This window comes from Penicillium griseofulvum (assembly GCF_001561935.1).
Source record: "Penicillium griseofulvum strain PG3 chromosome Unknown contig_80, whole genome shotgun sequence".
NCBI lineage: Eukaryota > Fungi > Ascomycota > Eurotiomycetes > Eurotiales > Aspergillaceae > Penicillium > Penicillium griseofulvum.
Genome location: NW_024467471.1, coordinates 1,398,436 through 1,425,624, shown reverse-complemented (window position 1 = coordinate 1,425,624; position 27,189 = coordinate 1,398,436). Strand labels below are relative to the sequence as shown.

The window sequence follows — 27,189 nt, the reverse complement described above, 5'->3', positions numbered from 1 at the left end:
CTCTTTGACATTATAATTGGCTTTGAATCGAATTTTAATCTCAAGGTCTAAGAGCAGACTTTTTAACCATGGCGACCAACAGAGGCATTGTTGTCATATCAGGAGGCAGCGCGGCGAACAATCTCGTCGATGTATTCAGCGCCGTCCGTGAAAGCAAGAATTGTCCACTTAGCTACATCATTCCAATCAGTGATAACGGAGGATCATCTTCCGAGTTGATTCGAATATTCGGCGGCCCTGGGATCGGTGATGTTCGGAGTAAGCCTAATAATTTGGGATATCCCCCTAACTCACTTGCTAAATTGTCGGACAGGTCGATTGGTACGCTTGATTCCGGATTCACCAGCAAATCCTGAAAGGTCAGCAGTCAAGGCATTGTTTAACCATCGGCTGCCTGCGGAAGCAGGCATCGCAACCAATGAATGGCAATCCATCGTTGACGGCACATCTGGGCTATGGACAGCCATCACCCCGGCAAAAAAAGAGTTGATACGCTCATTTTTCAATGTACTAAACCTGGAAATCTTGAAACGAGCCCGACCACCATCATCAACTTTTGACTTCACCTCCGCAAGTGTGGGAAATCTTTTCTTGACTGCCGCCCGGCTGTTCAGTGGAAGCTTCGAAAGTGCCATCTATCTACTCGGGAGCATCTGTGGCGTCCCATCAGATCTGGTGCGGGTAATCCCAGCCATTAACTCCAATTTCTCCCACCATATCTCTGCATCGCTTGCGGATGGAACTGTCATTGTTGGCCAGAACAGTATCTCGCACCCAAGCGAGGCGACGGCCCTTGAGCACAACCCTCGCACAAGGAGACCGAGTCTGCTTCTTGCCGATGGAGATGATGTTGACTACACTGATTCCGAAATGTCGGACCCGACGACATACGAAGAGGATCACCTTCCCGGTTCTCTGGCAACTCTCCGCAACAAAAATATCAAGTTCAGTAAAACCGAGAACGAAGATTTGAGTTCCAGAATCACTCGTATCTGGTACATCAATCCCTACGGCCAGGAGATCCGACCACCCGCGAACCCGCGAGTCCTGGAAGCAATAAACGATTCCCAGGCCATCATTTACAGTATTGGGTCTCTCTACACATCAATCATCCCTGCTATCGTCCTGCGAGGCGTAGGTAAAAGCATCGTCTCCAGTCCAGCCCGACACAAGATCCTCATTTTGAACGGATCACTAGACCGGGAAACCGGGCCTCCATCCGCGCCATTTTCCGCATCTGACTTTGTGGAAGCAATTGTAAGCGCTGGAGAGGAAAGTCGTGGACGCGGCCCGATTGTTCATTCTCGGCATCAAAGTGAGACCCCCGAGACAACTTCAGTGCAAGACAATGTTCGAAACTACAGAGCCCTTCCATATACCAACTATGTGACTCATGTCTTGCATCTTGAGGGCCCGGGGACGCCACATGTGGACCGTGAGCGGCTCTCACATATGGGAATCGAAACGCTTCGTCTTTATGGACGAAAAATCATGGCGAAGGATGGCGATAAGGAGACTGTTGTGGGAATGCAGTATGACCCTAATGCCCTTGTGCAGGCTATTGAGGTAGTGTTGGGGAAGAAGGGAGATGCAATGGTTCGGGGGATTGTGGGAAGTGCACTGAGTCGGCGGAATACACTCGATCCTGCAAGGAGGGACCGATCGGATATGCAATAGTGTCTATTTAGAGATAAGCTTTGTACTTTAATCTATATCGAGATACGACTACATCTACACATCATGTAAATCATTAGCAAATGAAACTCCATTCATCAATCCCAAGTCATTAACCACAGATGCAACCCGCTCATGCAAAATTTGAAAAAAGAAATACCCACCGTTCCCACGCCCCGATTCGTAATGCCGCAAGAGTCGAGAGAAAAACAAAGATTTGAACTAATGGAAAATGCCGATGTACGGTCTCTATGGACTAGGGACGGGAAGATCGGAGCGTTTTTTCGTTTGGAACAATAGCGGAATAAGGTTCTTGGTCCTCCCAGGCGTCTCCTTCCGTGAGATCGGTGTGCGGCACACCGGGCAGTTACCCTTGTATTGTTTCGAGGAGTCAGCGGCGCGTGTTTGTTCACTCATTTTTAAGCAGTCAATGATGCATTTATGACAAAAGAGATGTCCTAAATACGAGAAGTCAGTAGAAGCCCTGGTAAAGCCCTATATAGCAGAGAATCAGAACCATACCGCATGAGGTGCTCGTTGCGTCTACAGGCGTCTCCATGCAAATAGGACACTTGTAGGCAAGTATAGTGGAGAGATTTGAATTGCTCTCCGCTGATGCCTGCGCTTTGATAGCGTCCTCCCTCTGTTTAGCCACTGTCCGAGCGAGTGCGGCCACGCTTGAGTCGTCGGTCATATCGATCGTTTCGATAGGCACATCTTCGGAGAGAGCCGAAGAGGATGCGAAGGAATCGCCATGCTCATCGCTCCATGGACGACGGCGCTTGACACCACGGGGAGGAGGTAGCTGTGAACGTTGGGAGGATGGTGCGTGGTCTGAGGCGCCAGGCGGCGAGGATGATAAGATTATAGGATTTTGCTGGGGTGCTCTAGTTGTCGACCTTGCCCTGGTTGTCAGGTCAACAACGTCGGGCCCGTTTCCGCTCATTGTGATACACTTGGAGGTAGGACTCTTGCTGAGAGGTTTCTTTCAAGGTTGAGCGAGGAAATTGGTCCGGGATTCGAAAGGAAAGTCGTCTGTGGCCAGTGCTGCCATGTGGGGAATGATGTGAGACGATCTGGAACTATTGGCCGACGAACAGTCTGCAAATGTTAGAAGAGTCAGGACATACAGGAGATATCATGGGTCAGAGCAGAAGAACGCAGCAAAATTGAGAGGCCTCTTCAGCGATCAAAGCAAGTTCCATGGGTGATGGCGACAATGCGCAGCTTATCAAATAGGTCATGTGAGGATAATCGATCCGATAAGCCCACTACTTATTGCCGTCGGTAATTGCAAGGCGGTCAGGGAGATAACAGAGGGGCTTTATCGGAAAATTGTTATACCGATCGGAGAGAATAATGTGGTTGTCTACAAGCAGAAGGCGGTCAAAAGCCTGGGAAAATAATATTCCGGCCTGCATGACGCCCGGATCTGAGATATGGATCGCGATAGGCAATGATATGGAAACGTCCATCTTCAATACTTTCTTTTTTTTCTAGGATTTTCTTCGCGCTCCCAGTGCAGCCGTATGGCTGTAGCCATACTTATATCATGACATAACACTGCCAAATTCTTATTTTTATTATGTTATCTCGGAAATCCTCCTGCATTCCTTGTTCTAGGGGTGCCGTGAACTGTTTCTCGCGACTGAGCTCGCCACTCTTGGTTAAGCTGCCATTATGGCGCCAATCACATAGAAGTCACCAATTACACAGAAGCCACACGAGACTTTCCTCTACATCCGCCGACAACACTACTACAACACGATCTCTTTCTCGTGGGTACCCTGTCTTCCGATACGAAAATCAAATTGCAATTACTGATGTCGCCTAGTCCCTTCCTCAGCTAGATTCAATGATATCGGGGTCCAGCAGCTAAGCGACCATGTCCATGCTCAAGTCTTCCCAAATAAAGGTCGCATCCCGGACCCAGAACTAGTCGCACTTTCGAAGGATCATTTGGCTAGACATGAGCTCCTGGGCAAATCTCAAAATGGCGCCGGTCCTGTCGCATTCGATCTTCCTGCTCTCAAGGGTCAAACATTGGACGAGCATTTCTACAAACTTGGAATGGATTCTTCCGAACCCTACCTGACATACGCCAAATCATACGCGGCACTGAACTGTCCGGCTAAACCACGCAAATGGGTCAAGCGCAGTGGATGGACGAAATATCATGCTGATGGCACTTCTGAGCCTGTCGATGCCCCCAATGAGTCAATGTTGACGTTCGACACCGAAGTCATGTACAAAAATAATTCATTTGCAGTTATGGCTTGCGCGGTAAGCCCGACGGCATGGTATGCGTGGCTATCACCGTGGCTGCTCGGCGAGTCGAAAGATGAAATACAACTGGTACCCTTAGGAGATCCCACTCAACCCCGCATCGTGGTTGGCCACAATATTGGTTACGATCGAGCCCGAATCCTTGAGGAATACGATATGAAGCAGTCTCAAAACTTCTTTATTGATACAATGTCACTTCACGTGGCGGTAAACGGCATGTGCTCACAGCAAAGACCAACATGGATGCGTCACAAAAAGAATCAGGACTTGAGAGACAAAATCTCGAATGAGCACGATTCCGTGGAACTTGCCGCACTTCTCGAAAACAACATGTTAAGGGAAGAAGAGGAAGAGCTTTGGGTTGGGCGAAGCTCAGTGAACTCCCTACGTGATGTTGCCAAATTCCATTGTGATGTCACCATCGATAAGGCGCAAAGAGATCTTTTTGGTGAACTTGACCGTGATTCTATCGTGGGCCGACTGGAGGAACTTCTTGACTATTGCGCCGCCGATGTTGCCATCACCCACCGTGTCTACCGGAAAGTTTTCCCCAACTTTCTCGAGACTTGCCCGCATCCTGTCAGTTTCGGCGCTCTTCGGCACTTGTCCTCTGTCATCTTGCCAGTCAACGAAACGTGGGGAGAGTATCTTGCTAGAGCAGAAGAAACATATCATAAACGACTTGATGATGTCCAAAGTAAATTGCTTGCACTATGCGACGAGGCACTGAAGTGCAAAGACCAACCTGACATTTACACTAATGACCCTTGGCTACAACAGCTGGACTGGTCCGGCCAAGAGATCAAAATGGTAAAAGGAAAGAAGAAGGGTGATCCTCCTCGACCGGCAGCCAGGCAAAAGAAACCAGGAATGCCGAAGTGGTACAAGGATCTTTTTTCCTCAAACGCCGCAGAGATTAACCTGACGGTGCGAACTCGCATTGCACCTGTTTTGCTCAAACTCTCATGGGACAACTACCCTCTTGTGTGGTCGGACCTGCACGGATGGACTTTCCGTGTTCCCCGTGATCAAATCAAACAGTACGAGAATCAGCCAGTCATAGTCTGCGATATGGCCGAGGAGAAGAATACCGTGTTGCGAGATGATAAAAAAGCCACATACTTCAAAATTCCTCACAAAGACGGCCCACAGGCCAGATGTACCAATCCGCTTGGCAAAGGGTATATGCAGTATTTCGAGCGCGGGATACTGTCATCTCAGTATGAACTTGCTAAACAGGCACTGGATATGAACGCGTCATGCTCCTACTGGATCAGCGCTCGAGATCGAATCAAAGGTCAAATCGTGGTCTACGAAGATCAGGTGCAAAAGGCCCGAGGGAAAAGTGAAGCAAGCAATAATCGTATCGGATTCATTCTACCTCAAGTTATCCCCATGGGAACCATCACTCGACGTGCCGTGGAGAATACCTGGCTGACTGCAAGTAACGCGAAGGCCAATCGTGTTGGGTCAGAGCTAAAAGCTATGATCAAAGCACCACCAGGCTACTCGTTCGTTGGAGCTGATGTTGACTCGCAAGAATTATGGATTGCCAGTCTTGTCGGCGATGCCTCATTCCAGATTCATGGAGGAAACGCAATTGGCTTCATGTGCTTAGAAGGGTCCAAAGCCGAAGGCACGGACCTGCACTCACGAAGTGCGTCAATCCTGGGAATCTCACGTAACGATGCCAAGGTCTTCAACTATGGCCGAATCTACGGGGCAGGCGTCAAGTTCGCTGCTACTCTACTTCGCCAGTTCAACCCATCTTTGACTGAAAAACAGACCCAAGACACTGCTAAGAACCTATACAAAGAGACCAAGGGAACACGCACTTCACGGCGCCTTTTGAGTGAAACGCCCTTCTGGCGAGGTGGCACTGAATCCTTTGTGTTCAACAAGCTCGAAGAGTTCGCAGATCAGGAACGACCTAGAACTCCTGCTCTGGGCGCTGGGATCACCGAGGCACTCATGCGACGTTTCATCAACAAAGGTAGCTTCATGACATCTCGAATCAATTGGGCCATTCAGTCGTCGGGTGTTGACTATCTTCACCTCTTGATCGTTGGCATGGATTATCTCATCCGGCAATTCAACATTCAAGCGCGCTTGGCGATCACTGTTCACGATGAAATTCGCTACCTTGTCAAAGATGAGGATAGGTACCGCGCTGCAATGGCTTTGCAGGTTGCCAATGTTTGGACTCGTGCCTTGTTTTCGCAGCAAGTGGGGATTGACGATCTTCCCCAGTCCTGTGCCTACTTCTCAGCTGTCGACATTGACCATGTGCTTCGTAAAGAAGTTGACATGGACTGTGTGACTCCTTCGCACCCACACAAAATTCCACATGGTGAAACGCTGGATATTGAACAGCTCCTAGGCAAGGATCAGGAAGCTTTCTTGGACCCTTCCATCACACCACAGTCGCCTCCAGAACCCGAAAAATACCCATACACCCCACGGGAGTCGGTCATGTCCGCCTTCCAAGCTTCCAACGACATCGATTTCATCAAAGCTCAGATCACGAAGGATGACAAAGAGCTCCGCGACATCATCAAGGAGAAGACGCGGGCAGCTACTAGCGCCAGCGCTTCTAACCCTCTTACCTCCTCTACCAAACCGAAAGGCAAATCTACCAATTGGACCTCAGCGAAGCCCCAGCGAGCAGTTCTGATGGACATGGAGTCGGGTCTCTACCCCGACTTCCACAGCCCCCCTAGGCCTAGTTCCCATGGGAACAAGCAGCCTCAACTGGGATTCCACCGTCCTTCCTGGAAACCACGGGCAATAGCCCGAGCATAATGCTGTCTACCTTCTTTTCTCTTTCATTCTCTTTGTATTATCTCCACCCATTTTTACTGTAAACGGCGGACCTATGAATTACTGTATATAACCATGTTTCACGCGCGAAGCTAATAGCATCTTAATGTGACATCGAATGCATATATGTATACTCTGTGACAGTATTAGACTAGAGGCTCTTATAGGAAGCCCAGTGGAAACTCAGTAGAAACATGGCGATATTCGCCCTCCAATGAGGGTCCTTAATGTCTCACTTTTTGTGAGCTGACTGTCGCTACCGTAGCAAGTGAGTGTCATCTATTGTGGTATCGCCATAGTAAAAAAACACAGCCCCGGAACCATCTCAGCCACATAGTACTTGGCCCATATTAGTTCCCCATATTAATGCCTTCGTTTTATGCCTCTATTTCGTTATCTCGATGCTTCCAATAGATAACGTTACCTGTTTTGGGCTGATTTACTAAGATTAACCCGGTTAAAGACATATAGTCAAAAAGGCAGTCAAGACTACAGTTGAAAGGCGTTACAAATGTAGTAAAAAGGGTGAAGCTTTACTCTACGGCGGATCAGATAATTTACGTGCAGAGTTTTTCGGGGAAAATTTGCGCCAAGCTTGGGTCTCATTAGTGCGAGTACTTGGCAATACACATGATGCGTACCCGCCTCGTGTTTGCTTTTTTTTTCCCCTGAGCTTCCTCAAAACTTCAGGGTGCGAGAGCGCACATCATCAGTTTACAATATTGAACAAATTTACATATAATGGGGTATTTGGGCAGGTAAATGGGGGGAAGGGAGGGGCATCATGATCATGGGCCAAACGTGGGCTGTGGGGTGAGCCCTGGAGGGTTCAACTTCCAAGGTCCTTATCAATCACTGGCCAGGTCCATGGATCCACTAAGGTTCAAATTAAGGTTCAAAATAAGGTTACAAGGTCCAAGCTCTGTGTACATGTCACATGACCTCCCACATAGTCTACCATTTTCGCTCTTCCGACATAGTTCTTACGACTATCCCATATAATAAACCATAGGGCGCATATTTGATGATCTCATCTATGTTCTCGCTGTTTGGTGCTCTCATATATTCAGACCTTTACCCTCTGTTCCTCGCCGACAGGGCGCTCAACATACTTCCCTCACTCCTCGATTCCCGTCATTTTCATCAATGATGCAGGGTCAGAAGATTTCACTCGGGGACCGAGTCAGGAGTGCGTCATGTCATTAATTGACTATCCATTTATGGAATTGAACTAACTTTATTCTTCTGTTTTAAGGGTTTTTCTTAGGCGCTACTGCGGAGACAAAAGAGGAGCAACGGCTAGTTCAAAAACTGGGTATGACTCTGCTGGCCCGCTTACAAGCCGTTGAAAAGAGACTCAAGATTAATATTTGATCCATAGACTTCTACATTCTCGTGAGTATAAACATCATCTAAGTTTTGATACTGGCGTGTGGAGCAAACTCCTAATTGCGCCTATAGACCTACTGCTGCTTAAGTTACTTTTTTAATTTTCTCGGTGGGTATAATCGTTCGAATACCGTCAGAGTTCTGGTTAGCTCACGATTTTGCCGGTTTCACAGATCGCGCGGCTTTCGCTAACGCCTATGTGAGCACTCACCTTTATTTCCTTCATGATGCGGGGTTTGAAGAACGCCAACACTGCGTGAGTCGTGGGTAGCTAATGAAAAATTCCCCATGCAGGTTGCCGGGCTTCGGGAGTCTCTCAATATGAGTGGTCATGACTACAACACCGTTCTCTCCGTCACTGTTGCGGGGTATGGTTAATTGCGACTCCTAATGATCCAAGTTCTATTACTAACTCTGACTTTGTGTTTGTAGAATGGCTGTTGGGCAGCTGCCGCACGGGATTATTATTCAACGAGTGCCGCCACGCATTTGGTTCCCCTTGATGGTTGTCATTTGGGCTGGCTTAACAGTAAGCTTGATGATCACCTTCGGTGGCCGTTTCTAACAGCATATTATAGATGGCCAGTGCAGCAGTGAAGACCGTAACGCAGCTCTGCGTTATCAGATTTTTCTTAGGACTAACTGAGGGCAGCACCTACCCAGGGACAATGTACATCATTGGAGCGTGGTATAAATCTGACGAGATTGCAAAGCGCACTGCACTCTTCACGGCATCTGGTCAGGTTGGTACAATGTTTGCTGGCATCATGATGGCTGCCATTCATAAAAGTATGGCTGGCATGGCCAACGTCGAAGGCTGGCAATGGGTTTTCCTCATCGGTAGGGTCTATCTGGTTATCTGATTTTGGATATGGGAGGATAATCCGCTGACGGAGGACCGCAGATGGTATCATCACCTTGCCGATTGCTATATTTGGGTTTCTCTACTTTCCCGACATTCCCGAAACTACCAAGGCAAAATATCTCACTGCAGATGAGAAGCGGCTTGCTATCACAAGAGTCCCTCGTATCAAGAAGGACGGTCATAACATCATGCCGTTGTCACTGTTTAAGCGCGTCATTTTAACCAAAACCTTGTAAGTCATGCCGTTTTTGGAATTAATTCATGCTGACTTATCAATGAAGTTGGATATTGTTCTTCTGGTCACCCGTCTGTGCAACCATCGAGGCCTTTCCCTTCCAGAATAACTTCCTGCTCTGGCTGAAGTATTACAAGAACCATTTCACCCAAACCAATATCAATACCTATCCTCTCGGGGTTCAAGCTGTAGGAATCGTGGCTAATATGGCCGCAGCTTGGCATATGGACGTTACTGGGCAGCGAGTCCCAATGGCGGTCTTGGCCTGCGTTCTATCAATTGTCGTTGGTAGCATGCTTCTCGTACCGAACTTGTCTTTCGCGGGTACCTTCTTTGCTTTTTATCTCTCTGGCACCGCATATATGGTCAACCCACTTATTTTTGGCTGGGCAAATGTCATCTTGCAGCGGAGTGGGGATGATGCTGTGCGCAGTGTAACCCTTTTCGCAATGAACATTGGCTCCATGGTGCTGTGGACCTTTTGGGGTATTTTATTTTACTCTGCCGCTGATACTCCGTATTGGAAAAAGGGCTCCATAGTACTAATTGTCTGTTGTGTTGTTATGTTTGCCTATGTTTGGCTCGTCTATAAGGTATGAGATATCCTCTTCTCACGGTGTACTCTGCTGACAGAGCTTTCTTAGCTCGACAAACACTCGGCTAGCAAACAGGTTGACCACGAACTTGAAGAAGACACTGTATCATCAACCCGTGGGTCTCCGTGAGGCGGACTTGATAGCTGAGTTTTGACGCTGTGAGAAACACAGCCAATTTTGTGCCAAGCCCGACCACTGTCATTGATCAGGTACAGAGGGGAGCCATTTTCGGCAACGTTTTGGTTGCCAGTGGAAACGGAGGGAGAAACGTTGAAGTCAAACGTCACCAACAGCCCTGGACGAGGACGATGACTAACAGCGCTGGTTAACCTCGGAAGTGCAGAATAGAGGGCGGTAAAACGGTCGCTGGCCAAAGTTAGTGGAAAAGCAGCCATTTCTGGCAAATGCTGTCATTTTCAGCGTCGATGTCACAGGTCTATCCTCTGCTGTAATTATTGCTCCACCATCTTGTTTGACTATTGTGTTATATCTGGAGTGATTGGAAGCATTGGGGCGCTACTATATGGTGAGATGGAATGAACACCGTGTGTATATGTGTTTGTATGAATCAATGAATTGAGTACTAAATATCCTACATGTGTGTATGAAGTAAATGAAGTAAAGTACTTGGCTGTACTCTGTTACCCGTGTCTCTCCCTTAAATAAGATAAACTACTGGGTACTCCACCCCCTGTTGGGGAACCCCTGTCCCTCCTGTTTTTTTTTTTTTTTTTTCCCCTTGTTTCTTCTTTTCTCTTTTTTCTTCATTTTCATATTTCTCGTGTGTTTTCAGTTTTTCTAGTTATTGTTTGGTGTTACAGTCTTTCCCTCTGAGACGGGTTTCGTCTCAATTATCTCTGCGCGGCAGAAAACGCCTTTTGACGACGTCATATCCCCCACGCAAGTCCGACATGTTCTCCCCTGAGACTGTCTCTCGATGAGTGGTGCATCGATTATTCAAATATACTGGCTATATCTTCACCAGTCATTGGTCGAAATATTCCCTCGACCCGGGGTTAAAATTGAGGCGCAGCGCATTGAAGTTCGGAGCCGATGAAAACTCATCATTCTACCGATGCGATTGGATGTGCGCATCTATATGAACCGTGAAGATGAGCGTACACTCGCTTGATTATGCGCAGCCCGGTGCGACACGATCAGAGGTCGACGTTGAGGCCGGTCGCCCGTCAGTCGGCTCTCAAGTCTCTCCAACAGGAAAAGAAAGAGAGGGGTCTTCGTTTCCCGCGTTCACCTCAGCAGCACGAGTGAACTCTACCGAGACGACAAAACGCCGAGCTAGACGCAATACTGCCCGCTCATATCATCCCGAAGGTTTCGCACAAGACCCCAATTGGCAGCCAGGAACAGAACCTGGCATTGATCCAACCAAGCCGCTACCACCATACACCTCAGAATGGGCGTCCAACATACCTGCGGACCTACACCGACGCTGCCAGATCACGGTGGTGGATTTCTCAGAACATGACATGCAACAGTATGAGCTAGACAATGACACATTGGAGCAATTTTTGGAGCGGGAGAAAGAGCCCTGGGTGCAATGTCGGTGGATCAATGTCAATGGATTGAGCTGGGATGTGATTCAGATCCTCGGAAATCATAAGAGATTGCATCGGCTTGCAATTGAGGATGTTGTCCATACCACTAATCGGACGAAAGCGGATTGGTACTCGGACCATGCCTTCGTCGTACTGACATTGCAAAAGTTGATGAAGATACAAGAAGAGGACTCTTCTGATTCGGAAGATGAGGAGGAAACTCCGGCGAGTCGATGGAAGTCAAGGGACCGGAAAAGCTCGGTGGTCAGTGACAAGAGCTCGATTTCATTGAAGAGACCCACAAAGTGGAATGTTATTATGGCGGCATTGAAGGACATTTTCCGAATCAGATCCACCGGCCGTCAGGAGCGCAAGGATAAGGCAACGTATGGGTCGAGCGTACGTCCTGGCCTTGGACAAGCGTCAAACCAGAACTCCCATTTTGGAAATGTTGGGACCGCCACAGAAACAACTGCTAGGAGTCTCCAGCGATATCGCGGCGGTCCAAATGAAGATCGAATTGAGTTCATGGAGCGTCATGCAGCACTTTCCGCCAAAGGACTATGCGTCACTTTGGAGCAAGTTTCGATCTTCCTACACGCTGATAATACGGTGACGTCTTTTTTTGAAACAAGCGCAGATGATATCGAGGCGCCAATTGTCAGACGGCTCACTTCGCCTGAGACTATCCTTCGACAGTCATGCGATGCTAGCATGCTTTTGCAGGCCATTCTTGATGCCGTGATTGATCTTGCGATTCCTGTCACGATGGCATATCAAGACGCCATCGGAGACCTCGAGTTGGAGGTCCTGACTGATCCGGACATTGAACAGTCAAAGTCTTTATACATATTGACATCTGAGATTGCTGTTCTGCGGAACTCCATGCAGCCTATGGTGGCTGTGATTAATGCTCTCCGTGATCACCGGTCTGAGCCCGTCGGCACACCGGGCTTTGGTGTCTTGCGGAATACCCTTAGTCCAAGTGTGACTCCTGCGGAACCTGTCGATCCCCGCCCACATGTCGGGATTGTAACGCCAAACCTGAAGAGTGTTGGAGGCACAAGTGTCACGATCAGCTCTATGTGCCATACATATTTGGGCGATGCGCTAGATCACTGCATCACCATCGTGGAAGGGTACGATCAGATGCGGCGTAATGCTGATAACATGATTGACCTCATCTTCAATACTATTGGTACGTTTTTTTAGCAAGTCATGGCGATACCAAGACTAACATACTACGCAGGTGCCTACCAAAACGAAAGTATGAAGCAGCTTACTCTTGTAACTTGTCTTTATCTTCCTATGACATTCTTGACAGTATGTATGGCTTGAATCTATCAAGAAAATCCCACTAACAGTTTTAGGGTTATTTCGGAATGAACTTCACACATTTCTCATCAATCGAAAACAATGAAGGGTATATCTTTCGACCCTTTTCCTTTTTCCGGACTATTGCTGACTTGAGTAGATATTTCTGGAAGATCGCAGTGCCGTTCGTTTGTGCTACGATTTTCTTCCTGATGTAAGTTCTGATATTCCCGCCAAAAACAACCGACACTAACCTTTTTCTTTAGGCGCGACAAACTCCAGCGATACGCTGTCATGCTTGCTCAACGACGTTTGATTGTTAGCTCAAGGAAGCAGAGACGGCAGAGGAAAAAGAAATAAATCCCGAACATCCTGCTGCTTCTGTTATTATTGCTGCCCCAAAATGTTGCTGCGTACTGGTCCGGGAGTTTTTTATTGTTTGTATACATTTCCTTGCTCGCAGACCTAAACAGGTCTTGTATAAATAGCTTTCACTTGAACACTATTTCAATCTTATTTGTTGATAGAATGATTCCAGGGACCAGTGTAGCCAGCCATAGTCCATTGTTCAACTTTGCGTGACAAGTAATTTTATATTCTAATGTACAAAGAAGTCACCGACAGTCTTAATCCTGAAATATTTTAGACATATCATACACGGCCTACAGCCCATCAATCTAGAGACTTCCGTCGATAGGCCGAGTAAGCCTTCCATGGAAGTCTCCATTCTGACCGGAGCAACTCCGGACTGAAAACATCGAAGTCTTGCTTCTGAAGACGATCCAACCACAGACGAGTACTGACCGCAGGCAGGAAAACACCAAATGCCCGGTTGACCTCATCGAGAGGTGACTCGTTGCTCCGAGCACCAGGGGAATCATATTCATGGCCCTCTTCGCCCTCATGCTCAAATTCATGACCGACATCCTCTCCAGCTTGGAGATTGCTCAACATCTGCTGCGCCGTAATCAAATGATCACTTGCCCGTGTCGCAACAGTAAAAACCGCATCCCGGAGACCCTCAGCTTGTGCTCCATACCGGAGGACATCCTCTTCCCTAACACCAGTCTCTGCCATAACATCCAGAGGCAACATCACGGCCCCCTGCTTCGCACCACCTCCCATCGCGGAACCCGCAGCCCCGCCAGCAGGTGCTTGAGCAGCCGGCGCAGGGAACGCAACAAACGGCAGTCCACGCAACACGGCCGAAATTCCCACTGCCTTTCCAATGTGAGATGCAACATGATCTGCAGTTACCGAAGCCATGGGCAATGCCGACAGAGTGAGATACATGAGGGTGGAGTATGTATTCTCCGCGTAGGACTCGAGCGCGGCGATATTTGGGTACGGGTCGTTTGTTAGGGTTTGCTCCCGCGCATTAATTATACGGGTCAGCCAGCCCTTGCTTATGCGCGCGCGGCCCTGCGTGCGCTCGTGGAGTTCGGAGATGGCGGACGCAAGCAAGATAGCGACGGGTTCTTTTGGTGGTGTGCCGGCAAGAATCTTCGTTACAGAGTCGCGCCAGAATTGGAGCCGCATCAATCCAATTGTGGGGGAGGAGGTTGTGTCGGGGATCATTGAGAGGGAAACGTTTAATGCGCGCAGCGCAATGTAGAAGGATTGCGCATGTCGTGGGATGAAGGTGCTCAGGGTGTAGGAGGGGCGGTCATATTTTCTAATTGTGGGAGGGATAGATTAGCTTTCGGACTTATTTCCATTGCCGGAGCTTCAATTGGCATTAGAGACCACAGGGACGGTGTTATCATACGAGAGGAGAGCGACGCAGTATTTGTGAGCGCCTTGGACTTCTTCTGCGGTGATAGGTGCGGCAATGGACTGTGTCCGGCTGAAGTGTCGTTTTTGGGATTGGAAGCTTCGTAGGTGAAAACGATAGGCCCTACTTGCCTGGCATGGCCGGGCTATCCCGAGAAAAGACATGTTCAATATGAATTTGACAGCCCTGGAGGTTCTGGGGAAAACGATGTAATCCGGGCGAAGGCATTGGCCAGTCTTTGTCAGCGGTGGCTAGACAGCCCTGGAGCCTCTTCTGCAAACTAAGGAAATTATAAAATTATAATAAATTATAGCAAAATATAGTAAAATATAGTTAATTATCTAGGAAACAAACGCTCGAAAACAGTTGGATTAGAATTCAAATATGTTGGAATATCAGTCGTTTGCTAGGCTGTTTGCTAGTTCAGACTGAGATCTTTGTTTGCCAGTTTATTTTGCTGTTTAACAAAAATATCCAGTTTCTAGTTTATTCAATACATTTTCTTACTTCTTCGTCTCCTATAATATGTTCAACAGAACGTCTTGAAAAAGGCAGTCAAAATCCAATTTACATTTGCCGATCCACCTGACTTCGCGTTTCTCGGCGCGTCTTCCCGTTCTCCCCAACTTTTTCCCATCAAGCTCGGTACAGTCAATATGAGCAAGGATGTAGAACGCCCAGCAAAGAGGCAGCGTTTCTTCACCGATGCATCCTCGCCTTTACCCAATAAAGACGCGTCTCTGCCTTGCCCAGAACACGAATATCACACGGATGGCGCACTCGACATTCCGTCACTCGACCGTATCCCGGACAGCTCTCCTAGCTTGGAAAACGAAACAGATCAGCAGCATACACAGCCTCGAAAGTCAGCAAGCACGAGCGCACTTCTTGGGAAACCTGCGTTCACTCCCTCTCCACGTCAGAATGGGGTAGACCAACAAATCGAGGAGGAAGCGGCCATCAATACCAACACAGCAAGCACAATCCCAGATGGCTTCGATGTGGACCTTTTCACCAGTATAGTGGGAGAGCAACTACCAGCCGATTCAATCAGAACAATTCAATCAGCTGCTTCCAATAATATCGAGCGGGCTGTGAACATATACTTTGATGGATCATGGAAGAAGCCTGTGCGGATAAATGCCAGTGTGCAGGCCAGAAGCGGGAATTCCGCTCTTCAGGTACAGCCTAGCCGTGGAACGCCAGTTGAAAGTGAGTCGGTACTGCGACATCAACCATCGGCCAGGTATGTTGGCGCATTTGGTGTAGGTGGGTGGGCAACGAGAAGTGGCTTCGGATTCCTCAAGCATGGAGACCCCGTCATCATTGAACGCGCAAGGTCACAGCCAACCCTGAAACGTGGCCGAGGAGGCAAAGCATTTGTGAACCACAAAAGTGATATTCTGACTCGGTTCACGAACGCTTCTGGGCAAGAAATCGGAAGGCTGCCACATGAGACCGCTGAATGGGTTTCTCCACTGATTGATCAGAAGATCTGTCGGTTCGAAGGTGTCTGTGTGTTCGTACCTGACAGGGTGCGAGTCAACGATACCATATATCTACAACTCCGAGTCTACTTGCGAAAGGAAGCCTTCCAAAGCGGGGCACTCGCTGCTTTGAACATTAATGACAACAGGTCCACTGGACTGTTTGAAGAGAAAGAAAGCACCGAGGAGAAGAACCTGCGCCTCCGCCAAGTCGGTCTAGTAAAATTATTTGACGAAATCAATCTTCATCCTACCTCGACCAACCCAACTACAGAAAAGCACAAAAGAAATGGCATTCTACGTGCCGCTGAAATTGCAGAGCAGTATGACAGCACGAAAAAGGAGAAAGACAAATCTAAATCAAACAAGGATCCCAACGACTCATCAGGCGAGGACGACAGCGAAGAACTGGAAGAAGATCAGCTTGATACACTATATCGAAAAGCTCAATCATTTGATTTCAACATGCCAGCGGCAGATCCACCACCTAGCTTCACACTTGATCTGCGCAAGTACCAGCAGCAAGCTCTTCATTGGATGCTGTCAAAAGAGAAAGACTCGAAGCAAATCCGGGAGAAGTCAATGCATCCACTCTGGGAGGAGTACACTTGGCCCAGAAAGGATGTCGATGACAAGGATTTACCACCGGTTGAAAATATTGACCATTTCTACGTCAATCCATATTCGGGAGACCTCACTGTTGACTTTCCTGCTCAAGAGCAACACTGCCGGGGTGGGATCCTGGCCGATGAAATGGGTCTGGGAAAAACTATTGAGATGCTCAGTCTGGTACATTCACACAGAGTCGAGCCTGATGCACAGGCTTCGAATGACCTCAGCTCAGTCAACGATCTTACTAGGATGCCGAGCTCTTCCGGAGTGGTGCCTGCGCCGTATACCACTCTAGTCGTTGCACCGACATCGTTAATCTCTCAATGGGAAAGCGAGGCACTCAAAGCCGGGACGTTAAGGGTTCTTGTTTATTATGGGTCGGACAAGGCTGTCAACCTAAGAGAGTTATGCTGCGAATCCAGGTATGCAACAGCCCCACAGGTGATTGTCACCAGTTATGGTGTGGTATTGTCGGAATTCCGCCAGCATGCTCTCCAGTCTGCTCTGGGACCTAATACAAGTGGAGGTCTATTCTCTGTGGAATTCTTCCGAGTAATCCTTGATGAGGCTCATGTGATCAAGAACCGCAGGTCTAAGTCTGCTAAAGCGTGCTACGAGTTGAAAGCAGCCCATCGGTGGGCACTGACTGGAACGCCTATTGTCAATCGGCTTGAGGATCTCTTCAGTCTGGTGCGTTTCCTAAAGGTTGAGCCATGGAGCAATTTCTCCTTCTGGAAGACGTTCATCACTGTGCCCTTTGAATCCAAAGAATATGTGCGCGCACTGAACGTCGTGCAAAGTGTACTGGAACCTCTTGTTCTTCGGCGGACTAAATCGATGAAAACTCCAGAGGGCGAGCCATTGGTCCCTTTGCCTAAAAAGACAATCACTATTGAGGAAGTGGAGCTACCAGAAAAAGAACGAGAAATCTACGACTTGATATTTACCCGGGCAAAACGAACTTACAACGACAATGTCGTAGCTGGCACACTGTTGAAGTCTTATAGCACAATCTTTGCTCAAATTCTCCGACTTCGTCAGACCTGCTGCCACCCTATAATGACACGCAACAAAGACATCGTTGCAGAAGAAGAGAGCGCGGCGGTAGCAGCTAATGCGCTCAATGAGTTTCAGGACGATATGGATCTTCAAGATTTGATCAACCAATTTACGACAGAAAAAGCGAATGCCGAGTCCCAAGATACCCCCGGGACCATGGTTAAGTTCACTGCCCATGCTCTCCGACAGATCCAAACCGAGTCCAGTGGCGAGTGCCCTATCTGTTGTGAAGAGCCTATGATCGATCCAGCAGTAACTGCCTGCTGGCATAGTGCATGTAAGAAATGCCTCGAAGACTTCTTGCAACACCAAATGAACAAGGGCGTCGAGGCACGGTGCTTCAACTGCCGTGCTCCGGTAGACCCAAAGAATACCTTCGAAGTAGTACGACATGTGTCCTCGAATTCAATTTCTTTCACAGACGACACTGTGAGCAGCACTCCGCCAACCAGCTCTCAGCCTGCCCCACGAATCTCCCTCCGTCGCATATACCCCCTCTCTCCATCCGCCCACACTTCAGCCAAAATCCAGGCCCTTATTAATCACCTCGGACGCGTCCCTGCAAATACAAAATCCGTTGTCTTCTCCCAATTTACCTCTTTCCTAGACCTGATCGGTCCACAGCTCGCCCGAGTCGGAATCTCATATCTCCGCCTAGATGGCTCAATGCCCCAGAAGGCCCGTGCGGCCGTTCTAGCTGAGTTTACAAAAGCGGAGAGCTTTACCGACGATGACATCGTCGACATGGAAGATGATACCCCAGGGAGAAGCGGGCCTGCAAAGACTAGCCCTCCCTCGCCTTCAACCCCAGCCCCTACAGTTCTGCTCATTTCCCTACGTGCCGGCGGTGTAGGCCTAAACCTGACAACCGCAAGCAATGTCTTCGTGATGGATCCATGGTGGAGTTTCGCAATCGAAGCGCAGGCTATAGATCGCGTTCATCGGATGGGCCAGACACGCGATGTCAATGTGACACGTTTCGTGGTCAAGGATTCTATAGAAGGTCGCATGTTGCGCGTGCAGGAGCGTAAAATGAACATTGCTGGCTCGCTGGGATTGAAGATTGGTGGCGATGATGGTGATTCGGATAAGGGGAAAGAGAGACTAGAAGAGTTGAAGATGTTGTTCGAGTGATTTAGATGGTTTTTTGGTTATTTTTGGTTACAATTGGGATACCCTGCTCCGGCTTGTAAATGTCAAAATGCATGATATCTTCTGGCAATGGTTTTCACGTTCTATTTTATTGCTTGGGCCTTGCTCACTAAGTCAAACTGCGCTGGGCATACCACAGTCTCTATCCTATAGTAAACCTTTCAGTATGCGCATTTTATACGTCTAAACACTAATGTTAATGTTACACTAGGTCTCTATATTCCGCTGTTTTTGACTACCTGCTTGGATAACTAAGAAGGAAGTGCAAATATCTTGTAAGAAGAGCTCTAAAAAGACTACCGAAAAGACCACTGAAAAGACCACTGAAGGACGTATAAGTGGCTAGCGATTCTTAATATACTTGAACCCTATACTTGAAGGGTTGTATAGAGTTCGTTATAAGTAAACTATGAAAAAGCGTCTGTGAGCTAGGTCAAAATGTATTCTAGCTACTACGCTAAGGGACAGAAGCTCATTGCGGAAGCTTTATAGAGACAGGACCTCCGACCTCCTCTCTGATCGACTCCAGGACATCTGACATGCTCGAGGCCAGCCCAACACCAAGGTCTTGATACCTCACTCCTCCCCAGAGCAACCCAGTTACATCCCCAAACCTGTTGAGAACAAATGAGCCTGAATCTCCGTCCCCACAAAAGGCTCGCTTAGAATGGTCCATAGCTTCCTGGGTCACAATGATAAACTCCTCAGTTGGCTCAGTAGCCATGTCCACCGGCTTCCCACTAGAGTCGTATCTGCTGGTTTCCCACTTGCAGTATGCCTTTGGCCCGTTGCAGATGCCTGGTAACACCAGTGGTACGGCCATTTTTCATGCAATAATCACCTCCACTAAGTGAGCCGAATCCACCCAGAACACTGTGCTCCTGGGCGAACATGACAGGCTGGGGAGGTATGAGCCAGCTTGGTAAAAAGTGAGGAGTAATTGCGAACAGGCGGTTTGGCCTGAAACATTGCTGCTCGGCATATTCGGAGAGTTCAACGAAAGCCCAATCTAGCACTCGTCCGCCACGAAGTTGCTTTCCCGACACGAACTTCACCCCTCCTAAGACGTGTGGCATTCTCTCGATTGCTGCTCGTTGAGGCAAAGTTTTCTCCATATAGGAGTCGTAATTTGCCATCCATTCCAGGAATCGGGGGTGCGGAGTTTCTCCAATCAATTCACGTTCCTGCATTCTGGCAGTAACTTCAGAGTGCTGCTCGCGTATGTTATTCAAGATGGAGTCGAGGTTAGCAAGCGTAACGTCTCTGTCTATGCAGGCTAGACATTCAATTACAATTAGCTGCTTTAGAGGCTGAGCGGGAGATGACCTAAAATGATCGAGGATTTTTAGGAACTGCCCATTATTCCTAGATTCTGAAGGTCTGACTGCATAGTAACCCGTGAGGAAGCCTCGGCGAACAATTCCATCGTGGGTCAATGTAACAAATCCGCCCAATGTTCCTGCATTCTTATCTCCTCGAATGCCGATCAAGTAGCCCATTCGAGGAATAGCATTTAGAGTGAGTCGGTCCACGAAGTCTGCTCCGCCACTAGTCGAAAGTGATAGGCCATCTAGTAAAGATTCGATATCAAAGTCATCCGTTTCCACGTGAGGTGAGAGCTGATATATAATCTGATTTCGCAGTTAGAACCAATTTGCGCGTATCCATGGCTCGACAAGTACCACGATCATGGGCTGCGGCTTAGACTTCATTGAACCAACATTAAAGGGGCAAAGCAACCGCCACTTGCTGCCGATTTTCTGGTTGAGAAGCTTGACAATATTGCCTTTGGTTCGTTCGTATGCCACCACAAGAGGATGGGTCGAGGGGGTGAAGAACACGGAGGGGCGATGGCAGTAGTCGCTGCTTATGATTTGAACATGTGCATTAATCTTATACTGGCGGAAACAGTCCCACAATTTCGTCTTTGATGGGATCGAGAGGAGGAATGTTAGGGTTGGAGTGGGTGAGATAGACAGAGAAGAAGTTCACCGGGACATCACCGCGAGGATAATTCGGTTTGCCCATCTTCCCACATTGGAATATTAATGTGACATTCAGACCGTGCTGACGAACGATAGCTAGGATCTGTGGGTAAAGCGGGCTGATTTCCTGTTCTAGGGCAGGCACGGTCTCTGTCACGTCATGCACTATATATATCGGAGCCTGGAATATATGAGCATAATGCTCAGATATAGTGGTCTTTTTGGCCTAGTGTGTAACTCGCCAGTCCAGGGGCAGGTTGTAACAGTCTCCATCTTCACCGGTAGTGGTAGTGGTAGAGGAATGGTGACGCTGACCTGTACTGCTCTAGAGTCAACTCGCCTTCGGAGTCACGAAGGTAACGACGCCGCTTTCGGGGCGACAAAGGGTGTAAAGGGTAGCCCAAAGGCCGGAGAACAGGAGCTAGATCAGCCATAATTGATAGACTTCAAGAGAACGATAGAAAGGAGGAGATGCTGAGTCAAAGTCTATGGAAGAAATCCACGAGTGTCAAAAGGACAAAGCAGAAGTGCTGGGAGGACAAGAGCAGATAGGATGAGGAAAGAAGAGAAGAACTCCTTTCATACCGTAGAGGTACTAAACTGACCCTATATAATCAATATGGTTCACCTCCGGTGCCAAAAATAGCAAAATCAGTACATATAAAAGGTTATTTCACTAAGCATTTTTCGACCTGTAAAGCTGATGTAAACAGAATGATATCTGAGAAGACCATCGAAAAGACCATTGAAAAGTATAAGCAGCCGATTCTGTCACCGAAGATTCGGAGAAAAGGGAAGTGAAGCTTTTATCGTTTCCTTTTCTGGGTATACTGGGAGTGATACGTATTGCTATTTATGGCCATAGAAATCTGATTAATTTTGTTGCGTTTTTATACTAATATTTACAAGAGTCTGAATAGTCTGAATAATTTGAATAATTGAAGCACAAATGGATATTAATACACTTGAAATCAGAAATAAAACACATGATAGAATATCAAAAAGTAGCCCTAAGTCAAGATATCAGAGGCGTTGTGACAAGCATAACCGTTTCCAGATCGTATCCAACCCCAATACCTTTACTTGCTTGAATGATGAAGGTGCTTCATAACACTCTCCTTGACCTTCGAGATAGTACCGTGCTTGCCAGACTTCTCGCTATTATGAGAAGAATGCTCAGACTTGTTGCTGCTAGAAGGCGACTCGTTGCTCTTCCCATTATTGTTTGATTCACCTGAAGAACCTATTACATAAAGTCAGCACCAAAACTAATACCACCAAGGATGCGCAGGGAAGGGGAAACATACTCTTCTCATTATCCTTAACCACAGACCTCTTCCTCTTAGCTTCATTCTCAAAGTCCTCAGCAGATTTCGGCGCAGGACCCTGCGGGCCTTGGAGCGCTTCTTTGCTTACGTCCTGAGGATGCGCTGGGCGGGGAGCTTCGCTGCTCTCGCCATATTCAGCCTGCGAGGTACTGCGCTGTTCTTGTTTGGAGATGGTATTGTCTTTGATTTCACTAGTTTCTGTGGAGCCACTGGAGATAGGCTTGCTTTCTGTGCTTCCACTGGGTTCTGTAGAGTCACCGGTGACAGGTAGAGCGGGGGTGACGCTGGTGCAAGCGGTGAGAGAAGTAGGTGCGTGGGGAGTGGTGATGCTAGTGACCTCGGTTTCTCGGGGCTTTGAATGCTTGTTGGCTAAGACGGGCTCGAGAGGTGCAGTATTGACATCTGATTTGATTGCGCCGGGTTGTTCTGCGGGTGAGCGTTAGATATATTGAACACATGTATTTTGAAACTTATATGCGCAAGTCATTACTTACCATCACGGTTGCCACCATCATAGGGATCTGTGGCACGTCCTTTGCCTTGCACACCGGACATGGGCTCTTCGCCATGCTGCTGGGACTGAGGGGAGTCGTTCTCGCCCCAAAAAACAGTCGAAGCAGCGGTGACGTATTTGTTGACAGTCTCCATGGTTGTATTGTAGTTTGGTTGATATGTATGGATAGAAGTTGTTTCTGGTACAGAGGATGATAGTATGGTAGATGGGGTATAATAAAAGAGGATAATACTAAAGTGTTGTTTTGCTAAGTGGCGAGTGGATTGGGTTCTTATAAGCTGGCAGGTCAAGCTTTAAGAACCCAAGGTTGAGGTCGTGGTCAATACGTCAGTGGATTTGGGGCTTGAACAGCGATCCCTCCATCGTACCCCATTTGATTCCACTGATTTCTCAAGTGCGAATGATATTCCACTTGATAGATTGCATTGTCGAGAGAGCGGCGATCCCTATGTCATAGAGTGACGTCATATTCATAGATATGATATATATCATGTGACCTCATACTATAGTCGTATATAGCAATAGATGCAAAGGTATCAATAGACCCAATATGATCAGCCCATAGCCAATTGACTATTATATTAACATGCTATGCGTAAACACAATCCGGCTTAAAAGAAAAACACAAGGACATATCTAATGTCTAACGCTTAGAAAGAAAAATATCAAACTTAAGAGGGACAAAGAACAAAGAAACTCGGTTAGACAAGTAAAAACAAAAATAAAAATAAATCTAATCATGAGGTATCTGTGATGTAGGGGTAGAAGCTCCCTCCTTTGCATTTGGGTTCAAAGGTTTCGTTGGGTCATAACCGATGCTTTTAACAATTCCCAGACCTTTCGTCTTGCCCTCACGGAAGAGGACACGGTCCCCAGGGGCTAAGAATTCAGGACGTTGGACGAATCTAAACGCAACTAACGCTCGATCTCCAGTACGAATGAAAGGGCGGTCGATGTCAATAACCGAACATGTCTGACTGACTGCGCCGACATGAAGCATAGCCTGGTATTTAGGCTTGATAGTGGTTGCATGAGAAAGAATCAGGACTATTTCTCATTAGTATGTGACCAACAGAGCCTGAATAGCCAACTTACCCTCCGCGACGAATTCCCGGTACACCTTTGGAGCCTCCTCGAGCTTCTTCAACACTACCATACCCTTGCGCACTTCCTTCCGGCGGATGCGCTTCAGGGCGAAAGATCCAGACTGGCCAGCAAAGCAAGCATTCACCTGGATACGCTTGCGCTCAATGGATTTGATGACTGTGGTGGTGAACTGGCCGAGCGAGTCTGGTCCCACTATGACCGTGTCTCCGGCATGAATGACACCGGACTTGACTACACCCGAGACAACTGTACCGACATGAGGAACAGAGAAAGTGTCGTTGATCAAGAACTCGAAGGCGCCCTCGGCATCATAGTGACCGCGGTGGGGCAAAATGTTCAGGAAGGTCCGTACTAGGTCGAGGTTCTCTCCTGTGACATTGGACACTTGGAAAATAGGACAAATCCGCTGGCTGACGAATTGTGTGGCAGTGTTAATGGTCTCTTCCATATCCTTGACGAATATTGGAATTTTGCGCGCCCCAGGCGATTTGAGAATTTTGGTCAGCTGGGACAATGTCTCCTGCAGAACATGGGGTGGGCAGATGTCAATCTTCGTGACGATGACCATGACAGGCACATTGAGAGCTAAAGCAATACCCAAATGTTCCTTGCTCATTCCGATAAGACCATTGTTGGCAGCGACCATCAGCAAACAGTAATTGGGGCTGCTGCTCAGCATACCGAATACAGTGGTGCGCAGATAACGCTCGTGGCCTGCCAGGTCGGAGAAGGAGATGACCTTAGCAGAGCGCCTGCCGATGTCTTCCCAGGAGAGCTTTCGGCCCTGCGAATTGCCAACTATTTCACCTCGGCTGTCGAAGCCCATTATCTCCAACCCGACGGAGCTGGTACGTCCACTTTCAATCTCGTGCTTATGGCGGAACAGATTTACTCGCGCGCGACCACGTCCATCGTCAAGGCCGCCTTTAACCAGCACTCCTAGAATAGTGCTCTTTCCGGCATCAACATTCCCCACCACGGCAATCCGGAGCTCCGCCATCTCCTCGATGTTATCAGCGTGGTGGCGCACAAGGACCTTGCCCCAAGCACCCTGTACGCGGTCATTGGTAACAGGCGATTCTTCAGGGCCTCCGACGTTATATGTCAGCAATACTCGGCAGTGGGCGGGGATAGTCTCGGCTGCTTCGCGCAAGCGCTGCAATGCCGTCTTCCATTGATCGAGGTCGAAGCCCATGGATTCACCACCATCCTCCAACCCGATATCAAAGATGGTTTCCCCGTGTCCTTCATCAATGCGTATTTGCAATATCCCAGCTAGCACTTGCAGGTTGTCTTCGACGGCATCGCCTGTACCAAGAAGGAGCTCCTTAAGCTTGGCTGTTTGGGGGGCATCGGACAGCCCTAGCTGATCAAGGATGTCAAGCTCTGCATGGTCCTCAAGATCGCGCGATACACTAGCGGTGGAATATCCGCTGTCGCTAGGTGCGACTTGGCCGGAGCGGTGGGCTTGCTGTTTGTCGGCATACTCGGCGAATTCACTAAGGGCCTAAGTTGAAAGTCATGTAAGATGGGGAACTTATTGCATTTCCCTAGATACACATACTACTTCACCTCGTCTTCGCTCCTCATGGCTCAGTTTCCCGGCTATTGGCATTGTGTGGAGTTGGTAAGTTCAACTGTGTCGACTGATCGCTGTGCCGCTTTTTTGGGGTAAGTGACGTTATTGGTCGGTGGATCGGATCGCCGTTATTGTTGGCGGATGTGAAGTTGTATTCGAGTGATCATAGTTTTCTTTTACCCAGATGAACAAAAGATGAAAGGATATTAAAGTAAATATTTGAATAGGTATGTCAAAAAAGCAAAGGGGGAAATGGGGAAGCTTTATCGATAAGTTGGAGTCACCAGTTGAGTCATCGACCAGACCACCTGGGCAGTCGGCTATGTCAACCACATGCCAGTGACTCGATATAAATCTACTATAAAGAAAACTATGACTAACAATTGCATAGCCTACTCAGCTCTGGAGGCTACATCCAACATGACTAGTGTGCATGATCATAAACCAATTTTCATGGTATCGTTGCCTATCTATGTTGACAGCATTTTGTGGTATATTGTGTCCTTCCTAGTGTTGTTCCCGTCGCCGGACGCCTTTCTATCAATGACATATCAAGCCCGTTCATGCCTGGGGGGAGATCAAGACCACGGAGTCTCCTAGATAGGAATCAACAACCCACTCAAGATATCCCATAATTGCTCCGACTCACCTCGGACGAAAAGCATCTCTTCTTGTTTCTTGATTGTCTGTATCGGAGAACCTAGATTAGACTGCGCCAGTGTGAATTTCCCAAATTTCACAGGATTTCATACCCGCAAAGTCTCCTCTTCATTCTCATCCTCTTCTACCACGTAAATTGTCTCCTCCACATCGCCAAGGACTAGGTTGCAGTGGCTATCGTATGCCTATAGACACATATCATAGTCAGTAGTTACCCTAAAGGCTGCTGGAGGGGGGGTAGCTCACATGAAGGCGGCCCTTGAGCTCGCGATCACCACGCAGCTTCACGAACACGGTCTCATCAAGGGAGAGACGAACAAGATCCAAGGGCTCGGAGACGGATGGACCGCCAGTATCTTCATTGTCGGCCATGATGAAATGGCGATTGGATTAGGTTAAGTGTAGGTCCACACACACGCAGAATCAACGAGCTTTGGCTGATACCCAATATGGTTTAGCGTGTAACCTGCCAAGAGGTCGGATGAGTCAGCATTTTACCCCGGGTTTCTTTTCCCAAAGTATCCACATGAGATCTATAAGATGGTGGAGTTAAATAGTGTGGAATATCTACACGTCTAATTTATATGGTCATCAACCACAATCCATGTATTATAGCCATAAAATTAAATATTATAGTCTCGCCTAATCATTTGTGGAGGGATTCATGCGCTTACTCTACTATGAAGCACAACCTGCATGAAGTACCCTGCCAAAAGACCCGGGGTCGAAGCGCACAGCTTCCCCTCATTTGGGCCCCTGGGGATTTCTGTACTCTTTGTTTTCTCCTAATTCCTAAAACTATTTCTTGCTACACCTTACAATGCGGCAGACTTCATTCGCTGAGAAGTTCGCTTCTCGCTTAGTTGTCTCCTCTCGGTCTAGAGACGGCATTAAACCCAGATTCACCCCACATTGTCATCTGAGTCGCCCAAGAATACATTGTGTCGCAATTTCTCCAAATACGAAGACATGGGATTTTTCAGCGCAAAGAATTCCACAAACTTTCTATCGCAATTCCATACGGCAATTGACTACAACTAGTCAACGATGGAGCAGCGACCTCGCTGTTCCACGTCCTGCGAGTCTCAATAATGAGAACCACGTGCCTCTGCCAAAATGGACCTCTCCCGCAGAGGAGGCGCAGTACAGGGCGTACTTCTTCCGAGTCCTTGAAAACAGACAACCCAACCAAGTGCT

The 27,189-nt window shown here is 48.0% G+C and overlaps 11 protein-coding genes across 11 annotated transcripts; 5 read left to right on the top strand and 6 right to left on the bottom strand.

Annotated features, from left to right (window-relative positions):
- Window positions 1-68: 68 nt before the first annotated feature.
- PGRI_015470 (LPPG:FO 2-phospho-L-lactate transferase CofD/UPF0052) lies at window positions 69-1,677 on the top strand (the record flags this gene model as incomplete). Its single annotated transcript, XM_040789260.1, has 2 exons — window positions 69-258; window positions 314-1,677. 2 exons carry the CDS (start codon window positions 69-71, stop codon window positions 1,675-1,677), a joined length of 1,554 nt encoding a protein of 517 aa, XP_040646213.1.
- A 469-nt stretch (window positions 1,678-2,146) lies between these two features.
- PGRI_015460 (uncharacterized protein) lies at window positions 2,147-2,620 on the bottom strand (the record flags this gene model as incomplete). The annotated part of the gene is made up of 1 exon (XM_040789259.1): window positions 2,147-2,620. The coding sequence occupies one exon, from the start codon at window positions 2,618-2,620 to the stop codon at window positions 2,147-2,149; it is 474 nt and encodes a 157-aa protein (XP_040646212.1).
- A 1,124-nt stretch (window positions 2,621-3,744) lies between these two features.
- On the top strand, window positions 3,745-6,762 carry PGRI_015450 (DNA-directed DNA polymerase gamma MIP1; the record flags this gene model as incomplete). Its single annotated transcript, XM_040789258.1, has 1 exon — window positions 3,745-6,762. The coding sequence occupies one exon, from the start codon at window positions 3,745-3,747 to the stop codon at window positions 6,760-6,762; it is 3,018 nt and encodes a 1,005-aa protein (XP_040646211.1).
- A 1,728-nt stretch (window positions 6,763-8,490) lies between these two features.
- Window positions 8,491-10,194, top strand: PGRI_015440 (Major facilitator superfamily domain, general substrate transporter; the record flags this gene model as incomplete). The annotated part of the gene is made up of 7 exons (XM_040789257.1): window positions 8,491-8,537; window positions 8,602-8,698; window positions 8,748-9,009; window positions 9,074-9,266; window positions 9,316-9,862; window positions 9,914-9,980; window positions 10,037-10,194. The coding sequence occupies 7 exons, from the start codon at window positions 8,491-8,493 to the stop codon at window positions 10,192-10,194; spliced, it is 1,371 nt and encodes a 456-aa protein (XP_040646210.1).
- A 783-nt stretch (window positions 10,195-10,977) lies between these two features.
- PGRI_015430 (putative CorA family metal ion transporter) lies at window positions 10,978-13,095 on the top strand (the record flags this gene model as incomplete). The annotated part of the gene is made up of 5 exons (XM_040789256.1): window positions 10,978-12,619; window positions 12,671-12,744; window positions 12,792-12,844; window positions 12,896-12,949; window positions 13,002-13,095. 5 exons carry the CDS (start codon window positions 10,978-10,980, stop codon window positions 13,093-13,095), a joined length of 1,917 nt encoding a protein of 638 aa, XP_040646209.1.
- Window positions 13,096-13,407: 312 nt separating this feature from the next.
- Window positions 13,408-14,313, bottom strand: PGRI_015420 (uncharacterized protein; the record flags this gene model as incomplete). The annotated part of the gene is made up of 1 exon (XM_040789255.1): window positions 13,408-14,313. The coding sequence occupies one exon, from the start codon at window positions 14,311-14,313 to the stop codon at window positions 13,408-13,410; it is 906 nt and encodes a 301-aa protein (XP_040646208.1).
- Window positions 14,314-15,165: 852 nt separating this feature from the next.
- PGRI_015410 (Zinc finger, RING-type) lies at window positions 15,166-18,801 on the top strand (the record flags this gene model as incomplete). Its single annotated transcript, XM_040789254.1, has 1 exon — window positions 15,166-18,801. One exon carries the CDS (start codon window positions 15,166-15,168, stop codon window positions 18,799-18,801), a length of 3,636 nt encoding a protein of 1,211 aa, XP_040646207.1.
- A 490-nt stretch (window positions 18,802-19,291) lies between these two features.
- Window positions 19,292-20,847, bottom strand: PGRI_015400 (uncharacterized protein; the record flags this gene model as incomplete). The annotated part of the gene is made up of 5 exons (XM_040789253.1): window positions 19,292-19,617; window positions 19,661-20,095; window positions 20,216-20,450; window positions 20,502-20,682; window positions 20,729-20,847. The coding sequence occupies 5 exons, from the start codon at window positions 20,845-20,847 to the stop codon at window positions 19,292-19,294; spliced, it is 1,296 nt and encodes a 431-aa protein (XP_040646206.1).
- A 1,036-nt stretch (window positions 20,848-21,883) lies between these two features.
- On the bottom strand, window positions 21,884-22,780 carry PGRI_015390 (uncharacterized protein; the record flags this gene model as incomplete). Its single annotated transcript, XM_040789252.1, has 3 exons — window positions 21,884-22,047; window positions 22,112-22,558; window positions 22,627-22,780. 3 exons carry the CDS (start codon window positions 22,778-22,780, stop codon window positions 21,884-21,886), a joined length of 765 nt encoding a protein of 254 aa, XP_040646205.1.
- A 599-nt stretch (window positions 22,781-23,379) lies between these two features.
- Window positions 23,380-25,368, bottom strand: PGRI_015380 (putative GTP binding protein (GTPBP1); the record flags this gene model as incomplete). Its single annotated transcript, XM_040789251.1, has 3 exons — window positions 23,380-23,693; window positions 23,742-25,260; window positions 25,318-25,368. 3 exons carry the CDS (start codon window positions 25,366-25,368, stop codon window positions 23,380-23,382), a joined length of 1,884 nt encoding a protein of 627 aa, XP_040646204.1.
- Window positions 25,369-25,893: 525 nt separating this feature from the next.
- Window positions 25,894-26,364, bottom strand: PGRI_015370 (U4/U6-U5 snRNP complex subunit LSM3; the record flags this gene model as incomplete). Its single annotated transcript, XM_040789250.1, has 4 exons — window positions 25,894-25,928; window positions 25,982-26,018; window positions 26,085-26,177; window positions 26,239-26,364. 4 exons carry the CDS (start codon window positions 26,362-26,364, stop codon window positions 25,894-25,896), a joined length of 291 nt encoding a protein of 96 aa, XP_040646203.1.
- Between the last annotated feature and the right edge of the window lie 825 nt (window positions 26,365-27,189).